Source organism: Perissodus microlepis, chromosome 5 (genome assembly GCF_051167445.1).
Source record: "Perissodus microlepis isolate ML-2025 ecotype Zambia chromosome 5, ASM5116744v1, whole genome shotgun sequence".
NCBI classification, from domain to species: Eukaryota; Metazoa; Chordata; class Actinopteri; order Cichliformes; family Cichlidae; genus Perissodus; species Perissodus microlepis.
This window is the reverse complement of record NC_140465.1, coordinates 33,343,927-33,357,871: the sequence shown is the minus strand read 5'-3', so window position 1 is coordinate 33,357,871 and position 13,945 is coordinate 33,343,927. Positions and strand designations below refer to the sequence as shown.

Below are 13,945 nucleotides of genomic sequence, written 5' to 3'. Positions count from 1 at the left end.
GTTGTTTAATATATGGTCGACATCACTTTTACTTAGGCCTGCATGCCACATTTTTATTCTCCAGAGCGAGGGAGAACTTTAAACACAGTTTTCTAACTATTACGGTTAGACACTGTGTGCATATTGTTCTACAATCACTTCCAGGGTGTAGTGACCTGAGGACCTTCCGTTCAGAACATTTATGATTAATGCATATCCCGTCACGCCATCATCAAACGTATCAGGGAAAAAACAAAGAGACTTTGAGGAGGAATGGATGGAAACAAGTGCAGTAAATTGAACATATTCAGCTTATATATATAGAATCAATGTCAACCATCCTCCTTTAACAGGTTTGATTTTTCAAATAACGTCACAGTCGATAGTCTTTGATTGCACACATTTCCTTTTCTTCCTTTTTTTCTGAGTAGTAATAATTACACTTAATTTTTTATATATAATTTGTTTGTGTAATATTTAGAAAAAAAACTTGATTTCCATTACTATCCTCTCTGCTCATTAACAACTTTTCCTTTGTGTTCTAACCCTCATTTTTCCTATGTCTTCATTTCTGTTTTTCCCTTCTTTTCACTGCTTCTGATGCCGTGTTCTTTGCACTGCCTTGCTTCACTCTCTCTATGCTCTACCTCTTTATTTCATCCCTTTTTTTGGTGTGTGTATAGCCGGTGGCGTCTCTGCAGCCCTCTCAGCCTGTCTCCTACTCCAGCCCTTCCTGCCCCCAGGTTCTCCTGCCAGTTTCTCCTCCCCAGCAGTACACAATGGTACTGACACGTATTATAGCTTCATCTCTTTTATACTCATTCAGTTAATGACTGACACTTTAGCTGATGCCATATCCTACTAAAAACTCTTGCACTCATTTACTGTCCTGTTTACATTCACTCAGGGGAGTCAAAAAACATATCTTGGCTCTATCAAGATGTGAGTGTGTCTGCAAATACATTTAAGTAATAGCTTTTTCATATAAATTGGTGTTACTGTCTAAAGTGGATTCAGTGAGTAAATGTTGTGTCTGTAGTAACAAAAGAAATGGCAAGGATGTGTCCAGTTTGTTCCTGGCTCCGTTTTTTGTTTTTCTCTTTTAAATCGCTGCGTCTGTATGAGTGCAACCACAGTTGCCCACAGAAGCAGAGTTTGAGTTTGGTTGTGTTTACATTGGAACAGTCGTTTGAAAAAGAGTTTTCACTTGACTCTATGCAGTCCTTTCTAAAATTACTTACTGCTTCCATAACAATGAAGAGGATAAGCAGCACTTTTCTTATATGGATAATCAGATGCACTTGATTAACTGATCATCAGCAAGTGTAACCACCTCTCCAGGACTGGCCATCCCTACAAAGTCACACAAGATCAAACCACCCAAAAAATTATTTAAAAAAAATGTGATACTCTACTGGCCTCAATTACCTTGTTAAATCTTAAAAGTTCATGCAGTACAATTAGAAAAAGACCGAACAACTGAGGAGTTTTTGGGAAGCGTTACCAGAAGCTGTAACCTGAAGCAGCTTTCTAAACGAAGCACAGCTTGTTTTCTGCCCCAGGCCCTTGCAATCACTCACTCAACCGTGAAATCCTCCGTATACCAAAGTATTCTAGAGTCAGATCTATCTGAGAGCAAAAGGTGGCTGAAACCTGTCACACACCCTAGGATCATTGTCCTGTTGCAACAGTCATGCAACAAGACAATGATCCCAAGCACAGCAGCAAATCTATGACAGAATAACTGGAAAAGAAAAGACTCAACGTGGTGTAATGGCCCCAGTCAGAGATGAGTTCTGCCTGATTTAAAATGCCGCGTTGGAACCTTAAGAGAGCTAAGCATAAATAATAACCTGCAAATTTCAATGAACTGTAAAGTCAAGTGTGTGAAAATTCGTCCAGAGGTGATGTGAGAGATGTGGGTTTTTTTTTTTTTTGTTTTTGTTTTTTTGTTGTTGTTTTTTTAACAAAATTGTGTAGAGTCCTTTGAAAACTTTCTTTTTCACATGACTGTATGTAAAGCAATGTCCGATTAAACCAGTATAAACTTCAGTGTCTAATTTTAGATTTTCCAGCATACAACAAAGTCAATACTCCTGTCATATATTCTGAATGCTTGCAATGTTGTATTTGGATTCTGCAAATAATAATAATAATAATAATAATAATAATAATAATAATAATAATCCTGATGATAATCAAAGTAATAAATAAAGTGTTTTCCAAAATGACACAATGACCCTTTAATAATCAGAATAGGAGTTGTTTTAGACCATTGCTAATGAAGCATTTATGCTGTTGGAGATCATTGTTAATTACTTAGTATATCCTAAAATGCATCTCCAAAATCAAAAAACAGTACTGATATAGGAGTATCACCTATAAGTCATAACCAACTAATGGCATTATTCCCATTCTACCCAGGGAGAAGAGCTGGCACCCCAATTCACACAGATGACACTGAGTCGGCAGGGCTCCAGTGAGAACCCCGAGCCTCCCCCTATGTATCAGGCTACTCCTCCAGTGCTGCCGCAGCACCCCCCACCTCAGACCGGCTACATTATGGCTACTACGGGTCAACCTTTGCCACCTCCGTCTGGTTACCAGCCCACCACTGGACACCCCCATCCTCCACCTCCACCGCCTCCTCCATCCCAGCCTGTCATGCAGGCCGCACCACCTCCACAAGGCTACATGCAGCCCCCTCCACCTCAGCAGGTATGCATTCCTCCATGGGTGGTTAGATAAAAACAGCAGACATACCTTTTAGATTTAAATTCAGTTTCCACAGTTTGTCAGCTTTGATTGAATATTGATGTAGCTGATATCTGGAGGCAACCATGCCCAAGGATTACATGATTAACGAAATGTAACACAATGTGATAAATAAAACAGACCTGTGTATGACTTTCATATCAGGTAGTTAAAATATAATTACAAACATAAATTAATATTTCATACTTGCAAAAGGTTTTATAGATCTGTTATCTAATTTAAATCATTACCTAGAACAGCACTCTACACCGAAGGCAAAGTAATTAACTTCGTGATATGTCAGTTACCAAAGCTGTCACAAATATCATGGAAGATTTGCAAAATGTTCTGTTTTTACGGCTTTTCATCAGGCTTTTCACTCATCGGATTTTATCAAAAGTTATATACGTACTATTTGTAATGAACTAATTCAGTTTTGGCAGTTTTCTTTATACAGATTCATCCTGATTGACACTTAAAAATAGCTTTGATTCTGTGTGCTTTCATTTTATAGTTCTATTCTTGACCTTTAGAGACATTTATTGCTGGTTGTTGGTGCATTGTAGTGTAGTGTACTCTAGTGTTTCTGTTGGCGAGTCAGCACGATCATAAAAAATTGGTGGCCATACAGTCGTCAACAGGCTGAATCACAACGTTGTATGGTGAAATAGAATTAACCTGCACCCCAGCAAACCTGTGGACGCAGAAGTATAATCACACCTTTGAGTGGAGCTGATTGTCTTTTGTTTTAGCTCATCGTTTTGATTTACTCTCACTTTTCTGCTATGTTGTAAATGTCCTCGACATATTTCCTGGCTACAAAAATTTTGCAAAATAATCTTAAGATGCAGCACGTGTTTGCTCGGGTTCTCTCCAGGTACTCTGGCTTCCTTCTACATCCAAAGACATGCAGTTAGTGCTGTTTGGTTAATTGGTGATTCAAAATTGCCCACAGCTGTGATGTGAGTCTTGAGAGTCTGTCTTTTTGTAGCTGGGATAGCCGCCTGCAAACCCTGATAAGGATAAGTGGAAGAAGATGGATGGAGTTGCTTGAAAACCATCCAGTTGAAGTACAATAATGAATGATGAATGTTATTTGCTAAAGGTCTAAATAAGCAATTTTTAACAGAGGGGAAATTTTTACTGCTTTAAATACAAGACTATTACTACAAATATTCCAGCTTTCATGTTGATAATCCTGTCCTAACACATTTGCTTTAGTGAAATTTAAGGACCAAGTATTTATGAAAGTCTTTATTACTGTTAATTTGCTTTCTAAATTTAAGTAAAATGTGACTTGAGAATTTGATGGTTTGCAGAAGCAAAATAATATGGTAGTTTATTACTTCTACACTAAAAATTGTCTACACCAGTGTGATTCAGTTATTCTTCTCTTCAAAGTTCATTAAATACAGATTACTGAACTTTGGTTTGTTATTTCTACGCAGATACAAGTCTCATACTACCCTCCTGGTCAGTATCCAAGCTCAGGCCAGCAGTACCGTGTGCCCCAGCCAATGTCCCACCAGGTGTCTTACCCAACCCAACGCACACAACCCATGCCTCAGCCAGCACAGCAGTCAGGTCAGTTGATTTTCATGTGCTGTGCATCATCAGACAACATGATATTCAAAAAAAAAAAAATCTTTTTTGATATGCAAAGACATAAATACTGCCATTTGCAGCAAATGGCCATTTAATGGCCTTTGTCAAATGTTGATGCACATTTACTTTTTATTGCATATTAATGTGTTTTTATTTTATTTTATTTTTCAGTCTATTGACAACTGGAAGACAGGGTTTTAATGTGTATTTGTAACAGATGTTGTATACTTAAGTTCAAAATTATTATTTGTCCATGTAGTTGTACTTACTGGAAATTATATTGGGGATAAAGTCCACTCGATTTTGGAACTGTAAATGTTTTCCACAGCAAAAATTGCCAAGTCACACTTGCTTTTAAATCTACCAGGTGAAAGGTTGGAGTGAAACAGCCGTGCCTGCTTGTTCATCCAAGTCCAATACAATCAGATAAATATAGGGCTATTTTTCCTTTTGTGTTCCTGGAAAAAGTTGTCAGGCACCAGCATTGTATGGTTTGTGAAGTCTGGCTGTTTGTATAGTAAGTGACTGACAGTGTTGACAACCTAAAAGGACTTTGCATCATAATGGACGTCTGCCAAAGCCACATAGTTCATGAACATGAAGGTCAGAAAGACCCTACATTACAACATGCCTGCAGTCTGGTCTGAAATATAAGTTTTGTGATGGTGAAGATTTATACTCATAGAAAATTAATTAATTTATATTATGTTTAAGCATGTAAGCTTAAAGTGATGGTACATTTCAGTTTTTGTGAGTTACGCGATTGTCAGTGTTCTGTAAATTGTTTTCCTTTTTTTTCCTTTTTATTTAATATATTATGGTTCTCTTTTTTGACATTAACGCTTATTATGTCCTGTTGTTCTGTGAATTATTTAAAGGTAAAGACCCAACTACTCCTCTTCATCCCATTTCCTCCCTTCTGTAATATACTGTGGTTTTACTTTAAATATTTTTATTTTTAAATTATTTTGGTCATCAGGTCTTCAGACCATGATGCCCAGCCAGCAGCCGAGTTACCAGGGCATGATGGGTGTGCAACAACCCCAAAATCCTGGACTGCTCAATTCACAGAGAGCAGGAATGGGAGGACAAATGCAGAGTATAATGGTTCAGTACCCACAGATGCCATCATATCAGGTATGCAACTGTAGGAGTTGATAAAGGATACTTGTCAACAGTCATATCTTTCTTTGGTTAACGTGACTAGTTGATGATTACAGAACTGTCGGGGTTTTTTTCAGGCGAGAACAAAAGTTAAGCATTTCCAGCATCTAAACCACATGCGGCTCAATGTTAAAACAGCGCCATCTGGTGTACAGTTGAAACATTATTTTATGTCTGTGAAACAGATGTGGATCTGTTTCACAGACTGATCAGATCTAACTCAGGTTTGTGCCAGTGGTTTATTTAGAGTCAGGGGTGCAGCTGCAGAAAGCTCTCGCTTTTTGCCAGTGTAGTTTGTGTTGTGTGTAGGCACCAAAGAACACCTTGACCCTGTGTTGATAGCAAAAAAAGCTTGCATTTATAATCCATGTTGCGATGATATTTTACTAAAATGTGCTAACATGGAGTTTTGATTATGTGGTTTAGATTGTGAATTGAATAAGGTTGCCGCTCAGAGGCAACTGAAAATCTGTTGCTACTGTGATATTCCAAACACACCAATATGCAGCAAAGAGTTGCGCTGAATATCTGGTGCTTCTTAAACAATAACAAACGTCGTGCAAAGTGTAACACGGGTTTAACACGAGTATCTACCTAATCATCTTTGTCAGAAGACCCCTAGACCCATCAGTACACATTCTTGAACTGGACATTTTTTTTCCTCGATCTTTGACACTTTGCTAGGTACCTGTGGGTAATGAAAATCAGCAGGTGGTGCAGCAGCAGTACCAGCAGCAGGTCATGGTCCCAGTCAGCCAGTCTGTCCAGGGGCCCATGCCTGTTTACTACAGTGTTATCACACCCACACAGCAGAATAGCACAAGGTAGGTGCTTGAAGACATGTTATTCCAACAAGAGATTTAATAATAACCTTGAAGTATTTGAAATGTTTGTTTCCCCTGATTTTAATATAACCATCCACAATGTGGTGATGTTCTTCATCTTTTTATGTGTCTGTCTATCCTGCAGTCCATCAGTAGGTTACCTGCAGCCCCCCAGCTCTGAGCAGTATCAGATAACACAGTCACCATCCCCCTGCAACCCTCCACAGTTGCAGCAGCAATATTCAGGTGAGGCTTGATGTCAGCAGATTGTAAAGATGAATATTTTTAGGATTTTTTGGACATCAGAAATTTGTGTGACATCCATAATTAATACTGGATTTATATGCTTTATGAAAGTGTAGGATCCTAAAAAGAAAACAGTCTGAAAACTGTTTTTGTCTTAGACTGCGGCAGTCCCAGGTACATCTGTATTTGAGTATATACTAGTGCTGACCTGATGAAGTCATAGTATGCTTAAATCTACAAACACTATGTTGACTAATCTTAGTTGCAACTGTCCTTTACAAAATTAGATGAAAGGTATTTAGGTAAGAGTTCAGACAAAGGTACACGGGGTTCACACGCAACTCCGTGTACTTCAAGCCCTGCACACAGGGACAAACAATGTTTTACCTCAAATTAGGTCAGGTTTATTTTTATGTATTCATAGAGTAATGTGATTGGTCAGGAAATGAGATGTATCTATAAACGTGACATTGTTCTTCAATGTTTTCCGCAGTTTTGCTTCATTTGTGACAATTAATAATTTTATCTGATTTTAACCCGTAAACATGCCTCTCTTTCTTGTGGTGGTTCATAAAACCACCAAATTCAAAGTTCTTGCTTAAACAGAGGGGAGAAAATAATGAGAAAATTAATTTAAAAATAAGTCACCTTGGTTGGCATTTATCAAAAGTATGCAAACAGCTGATCTATTGCAGGTTTACACAGATATAAAGAAATCTTAATTATACAACTATGTTTTTAATGGTCATAAGTTCTCTTAATATGGTTGTCATGTTATAATAAATGCCTTAATATTATATTGTTCATTATTTGTTTTTAAAGCAGCTCTCACTCATGGATGAACACAGATTAATAGTTGTCTGCACTATAATTTAATATATAATATATGTGGCTTACTAAAGTGGTTTAAAGTCTTGGAATTGCTCAGCTGTCAATCTTAAAGGGAAACTGGTATTTTAATTACCTTGTGTAAAGCTGCCTTTTTTGCTGAATCAAATATTTATCTTTCAAAAGATATGAAACTTATTTCACTACACATATTGATATTATTATGTTACACGTGTCTGACTGTTTGTGCTCTCTCAGGAGTACCACCTCCTGGGCCTGGGGTGATGGTCATGCAGCTCAGTGTCCCCAATGGACCCCAGCCTTCCCAGAACCCCCCTCTTGTCCAGTGGAACCCTTGCAAGTACTACAGCATAGAGCAAAGGGCAAGCAAGCCAGGCGAGCTCTACAAACCTGACAACACTCCACAGGTACACACGTGCATGCAAGCCTTCTTGATCAATGCAACAAACCTTGTTAATTCAATCTGCAACTCGCATGTCCGTGTGTGTACTTAATTGTCTTTTCATTAACATCTCCACACCCTAGCTGTGATCTGTGATTCGCTTTAAAAGCTGTTAGATCAGGAGGCCCTTTGAATCTGATGAATGAGTAAAGATTTTGAACTTAAATTACCATCAATTAATCAAAATAATATTATAATGTCTCTTATTTTTGCTCTGTGTGTATAGGCCAGTACTCAGCTGACGAGTCCCCTGGCCTCCCCCACTCAGTCTCCCACCCCGTCACCTTCTGGCAGCGTCAACAGTGTCTGTCCAGGCCTGGGACCATTACCCCTCATTTCCCAGTTTCCCCGGCCAGGAGGGCCAGCTCAAGGTACGAGTGAAGGTTCAAATCCATAAACAGATACTGACTGTTCACGAGTAAGTTTTCATACACAATGTAAAAAATATTGCAGGTCTCCAATTGAATATCATCCCAGTGTAGCCCCTAGACTCACAATCACATAAAGTACACTTAAGGCTTTGATTTGTGTGCTATGTTACCCTTTCATAGTCTTCTCAATAGCTTTACGCATCCATAAAAGTCTGGACTAGTCAGCAGTAGTATATATATTTTGCCATGTTAGCTTTGTTGGTGCTACCATTTACAGCAGCATTGATGAAATGTTGTTTTATACATTTAAGGTTTCGCCCCCAGATGAGTTATTTATAGCAGTGAAGTTTGGAGACCCTCAGAAGGGATCCCAAAAAGAATCTCTTGTGAGGTCATAAAATTGTGCTTTATCTATAAAGATGGCACCTTTACAGCCAATTTACAAAAAAAATATCTTATTTCGCCCTTTACTCTGTAACATCTTATCATGTACTACCCAACATCTTATCTTTTAGCCTGTATAAAACTCTAAAATGATTGTGACACATCAGCTCAATCTGTTAGGAAATCACCTACTGCAACAAGGGTGTAATAGACTGTTCATGTTCATTTGTGGCTTTGCTTATTAGCCATTTAGGTGGCGAGCATGGAGTCTATAACCAAAAAAAGCAAATGGGCTAAATCATTACGATTACTCTGTAAGTTGTCTTTGACAAAATTGCTCTTTCCTGTAATACTTTCTTGCTCCCCAAAAGTTTGGGACCCCCTGGCTAAAATATTATGAGTGCAACTTTGATTTAAAACAAATAAATAAATTTAAAAAAATTATATTCGCCCAGCTTAGTTGGTTGAAAAGAGGTTTAGTGCTCAAAAAGCAATCCTCTTGATGCTGGTGTGCTTTCAGCCCTTGTTAGGTTTGTGCTCTTTCACCAGTTGCGTCAGCAACCCTCTAAACCACGTCGGGTGGCTTTTGGCTGCAAACAAATGAACAAATGATGGCTTCACCTCAGCAAATTCACATGACTGGCATCGTGCCACCTGGTCAAACCTTCTGCATACACACATAACTTTACCTCATCACTGTCCTTTGGCCTATTTTTATTCTTCGAAATGTACGGTTACACGTACAAACAGGCTCTTGCATCAGTCTGCGATACTACATCTCCACAGTGCATCTTTATTGCATTTATAATGTATAATAAATACTGTAGTAGTCAGGTGACCCATAGATGACTTTAGGTGGTTTCCATATTTTTTTCTTTTAACTTCTTCCAAATCTTTATTGGAGTAATTTGCCAATTTAATTTACCAGTATACATTATACGTATCCATTTTGACTGTTGAGTGTTAGTGTATTTAGAGTGTGTTGCATGGATTTCCAATCTTGAACTGTTCCTTCTTCATTAGGAGTTGTTCTCTTTCTAAGGGATCATTTGTCTTATCCAGTGGTCTAACATTATTTTTCCAGCCACACTGTTAGGTTTTCAAAACTAGTGAAAATCATTAATGCTTATCCATTTAGATTACACTTATGTTCATCTGGTTACAAATAAGAAGTGGTTTCTGTCTCTTGTAATTAGTTTTGAAATTATGTTCTCACATGTCATCGGACCTCTTTTATTGTGCGCTGCTCTCCCAGAGACACAAACATGGTCTTCCTTTAAACGCTGCATTTAGTACATACATCTGATATGTTTAATATTACTCACTTTAACTTGACAGGTGCGGCATATTTTTGCAAAATGGATTACAGCACGGTTTTCAAGCTTCGAGTGAGGTTTTAATTTTAATTCACCATTTGAATTGTGCAGGTGATGGTCGCTACTCTCTTTTGGGGCAGCCCCTCCAGTATAGTCTGTGTCCCCCACACCTTATGCACGGTCAATCCTCCTACAGCTCTCATCAGGTTAGTATTGATGAGCCTTTGTCCTGAATTCCTTCTTAATGATTAGGGTATTGACTGATATTGATGTTTTCTAGTAAGAGCCTTTTAGTTTGTCAGTGTGCATTAATCAGTTTCTCTGGTTTAAACATATTGCTTTAGTTTGTGGACATTTGTTTTTTGTTTGGGTGCTGTCATGAATTTTGGGGTGTAAAAACTTACCACCAGCTACAGAACTGTTTTTGAAGAAACAATAAATCTGCATGTGAAGAAACTGATAGCCTCTTAAGAATGACATTTTTGTTACTATAACACAAGGAGAAACTGTTCTTTTGTTATTCTTAATATTCTTCAAGCAACGTAACATTTGATTTGAATTCATTGCTGATTGAGACCCATTGATTATCTGTCTGGGCTCTATGATTAAGTGCTCCAGAAATGAGAATCACACAACTTTTGTGCGTTACAGTCATAAAATGTGGACTTTGAAGGATTAAAGCTCTTTTTAGAGCACGTTGTGTAGCTAAAGCGCAGTGTTTCAAAAAATTTGAAATCCGTGAGCTGTCATTTTGTTTCTCTGCTGCTGACCTTTCAGTGCCCACGAACTGTGCGGTCTGGTGAAATGTTTTTAAGGGTACAACTGATATCACATACCCCCACCTAGTGTCCTCCTTTGTTACTGCATCTTTATGAGTGTTATCTGATGTGTTCAGGGCCAAGGAGTAATGAAACACGGAGCACGAGGGAAAAAACAAACACTCAAATCTGCATCAACAGATCTTGGTACCACTGATGTAGGTAAGTTAGAAATCCACCATCACAGACCAGCATAAATCGACAAGTGTCCTTTAATTTTGTGCTGGAATGTTTTTAAAGAGTTACACAACTTAAAAGAACCCTGAGTTTAAACATTCGGTATGTTGTTTTTGTAACAACACAGCTTCCTAACTCGACTGGAATCTGCAGTTTACTTTATTCTTCTTTATCTTTATAAAACCCAAGAATTTGTGGCACGTATAAGACACGCATGAGAAAGGGTTGCGTATCTTCTTTTCTTGTCTGAGGACATGAGGATTATAAAAGCTTGTTACTTAGGTGAAAGCAAAGACTGTGTGTGTGACTTCATTATTTTTGGTAGCCTATATTCCTGTGCTTTTCTTTTTTTGGTTTGCTCACATTATATGGAGTTCATTAGTAATATCATTGTCCCTCCTCGTTCAGTGGTGAGTCGAGTACTCGAGGTGACAGACCTGCCGGAGGGGATCACACGTCCAGAGGCTGAAAAGCTCTTCAACCAGCTGTCGCTGTGCGGTGCCAAGATCCAGTGGCTGAAGGAGCCCCAAGGAGGCCGAGGAGGAGCAGGGGGCTGCGGCCCCTGTCCTGGTGCTGGGCCTTCAGGGCCAGGAGCAACAGCAGGCCCCGGAGCTAGCATGGGAGCTGGGGGAGCGAAGGGCGACGGAAACGACCCAGCTCACCTCTACACAGTAGTGGCAGTGTTCCCCAACACCATGGCTGCCCAGAGTGCTTCCTTCAAACTTAACAACAGTGGGGCCAGCCTCTTCAAACTGAGGGCCGCCAAAAAGAACTATGACCTGCGCGTGCTGGAGAGAGCCAGTTCTCAGTGAGAGGAAAAGAGAGGGGGAGGAACGAAGGTGAAAGACAGACAGAAAGAGAGACACTTGCTGGAGTGGTGGAAAAGGGAGGAGGACTGAGGGGGACTGCTCTTAGTGTACAATTTAAAAAAAAAAAAAAACTTGATTTAAATCATGTGTCAAATGTATAAAAGGGAAGAGGGTGTGAATCATGAGGTGGCTGGTGTTTGGTTGCAAATATGATTTTGTTGTTTGTTTTTATTCATTGTTTTTGTTTTGTATTTATATCGCTGAAGAGCACACAAGACACGCGAGCATGTGTTTCACTGTTGCCGTGGAATGTGTGCTGCCATGATACAAAAACACACATAACAGAAACACAAGTGCAGGCAACAGGGTCACGTAGCACATAACAAAAACACACTGGACAGTCGACCTCAGTCAAACCTTTTCCTCCTCTTCCTCCCTCCCCCCCTTGACCCTTCCTCCTTTTTTTCTGCCAGCGCTTTCTCACCTTCCTCGACTTTCTGTCACACAGTCGTCTCTTTATCTCACATATTTATAAATTTTCATACGGCACAGTTGCGTACTCTCCGCTTTCTCCTGCTGCTCCCCCCTCTTGCCATGTCTCAAACTGCCTCCTATCTTTCTCTGCTCCTCTGTCCCTCTCATGTATTCTATCACTGCTCTCTCCTCTCTTGCTTTGTTTGCCTTACTGCTGTTGTGGGTTTCTGTATTGCGCTGTTTTCTTTTTTTCTTTTTTTCTCAGAAGTTTTTCTTTGTTTGTTTTTTGGGGTTCAATATATTTATATAAGTGATGTAAGGAATAAAAGAAATCTATATATTCGGTGAATTTTTTTTTCTTCCCTCCCCCCTGAGTGACAAAGGTTAGGCCTTCCTATTTATCCCTTTACTCCTTCCCTCTTTATCCCCGCTCCTCTTCCCATCTTTTTTTTCCTTACTGCCCTCTACCTCACTTCTTCTGCCCCTCTCCTCTCTCCCACAGCCGCCCCACATGCCCCAGCTCCACCCCCCCAGACGCCCCATTGTGTTTGCGTTTTTTTCGTTGACAGCTGTGCAGAACGTATCAGAAGAAGTAGTAAAAGTGCACAATGATTGCATATGTCTACTGTAAATTTTATTTAATCTGTTATTTTTTGGTTCGTTTTTAAAAATATAAAAGTCGAGAAAAAAAATCTATGAAAACATGCTTTGTGTCGTGGTTTGTTGTACTGATTTACTAAAGCTGACTGTGACATCTGAACCTAGAGGTGGTATCCTGCAAAAGCGCTTTGCAGTCTTCTGTCCTGCCTGGTAGGTCTATCCACCTTGCAGTTTTTTGCCTCTCTGCAGTAACAACCATATTTTAGGAATCATCTACTGTCATGGCTAAAAACTCTGTTGGCCAATCAAAATTTCCCTCATTGGCCAAGCTTTCAAAGACACCAGGATAATGAACATACAAACGAATATACAGTCAGGTCCATAAATATTGGGACATCGACACAATTCTAACATTTTTGGCTCTATGCACCACCACAATGGATTCCAAATGAAACGAACAAGATGTGCTTTAACTGTAGACTGTCAGCTTTATTTGAGGGTGTTTACATCCAAATCAAGTGAACAGTGTAGGAATTACAACAGTTTGCATATGTGCCTCCAACTTGTTAAGGGACCAAAAGTAATGGGACAATTGGCTTCTCGGCTGTTCCATGTTGCTGTCAACCGCCAAGATGAGATCCAAAGAGCTGTCACTATCAGTGAAGCAAGCCATCATTCGGCTAAAAAAACAAAAACAAAAAAAAAAACAGAGAGATAGCAAAAACAGGCGTGGCCAAAACAACTGTTTGGAACATCTCAAAAAGAAGGAACACACCAGTGAGCTCAGCAACACCAAAAGACCCAGAAGACCACGGAAAACAACTGCGGTGGATGACCGAAGAATCCTTTTCCTGGTGAAGAGAACACCCTTCACAACAGTTGGCCAGATCAAGAACACTCTCCAGGAGGTAGGTGTATGTGTGTTAAAGTCAACAATCAAGAGAAGACTTCACCAGTGTGAATACAGAAGGTTCACCACAAGATGTAAACCATAATCTGGACTTCCAAAACAGGAAGGCCAGATTAGAGTTTGCCAAACGACATCTAAAAAAGCCTTCACAGTTCTGGAACAACATCCTATGGACAGATGAGACCAAGATCAACTTGTACCAGAGTGATGGGAAGAGAAGAGT

General features: G+C 39.4%; 1 protein-coding gene across 10 annotated transcripts in view; it reads left to right on the top strand.

The window, feature by feature from the left end:
* r3hdm2 (R3H domain containing 2) overlaps nucleotides 1–12,918 on the top strand; it is a 60,493-nt gene extending 47,575 nt beyond the window's left edge. For 8 of the 10 annotated variants that reach the window (XM_084929480.1, XM_084929484.1, XM_084929481.1 and 5 more), the window contains 11 exons: nucleotides 663–761; nucleotides 2,404–2,697; nucleotides 4,182–4,317; nucleotides 5,318–5,475; nucleotides 6,187–6,326; nucleotides 6,472–6,572; nucleotides 7,659–7,828; nucleotides 8,090–8,234; nucleotides 10,046–10,140; nucleotides 10,830–10,914; nucleotides 11,338–12,918. In XM_084929480.1, the coding sequence (XP_084785606.1) occupies nucleotides 663–761; nucleotides 2,404–2,697; nucleotides 4,182–4,317; nucleotides 5,318–5,475; nucleotides 6,187–6,326; nucleotides 6,472–6,572; nucleotides 7,659–7,828; nucleotides 8,090–8,234; nucleotides 10,046–10,140; nucleotides 10,830–10,914; nucleotides 11,338–11,741 (1,827 nt within the window). In that variant the 3' untranslated portion in view covers nucleotides 11,742–12,918. The remainder of the gene's footprint in view (nucleotides 1–662; nucleotides 762–2,403; nucleotides 2,698–4,181; nucleotides 4,318–5,317; nucleotides 5,476–6,186; nucleotides 6,327–6,471; nucleotides 6,573–7,658; nucleotides 7,829–8,089; nucleotides 8,235–10,045; nucleotides 10,141–10,829; nucleotides 10,915–11,337) is intronic. The other 2 variants (XM_084929487.1, XM_084929485.1) reach the window with 1 other exon arrangement.
* The last annotated feature ends 1,027 nt before the right edge of the window (nucleotides 12,919–13,945 follow it).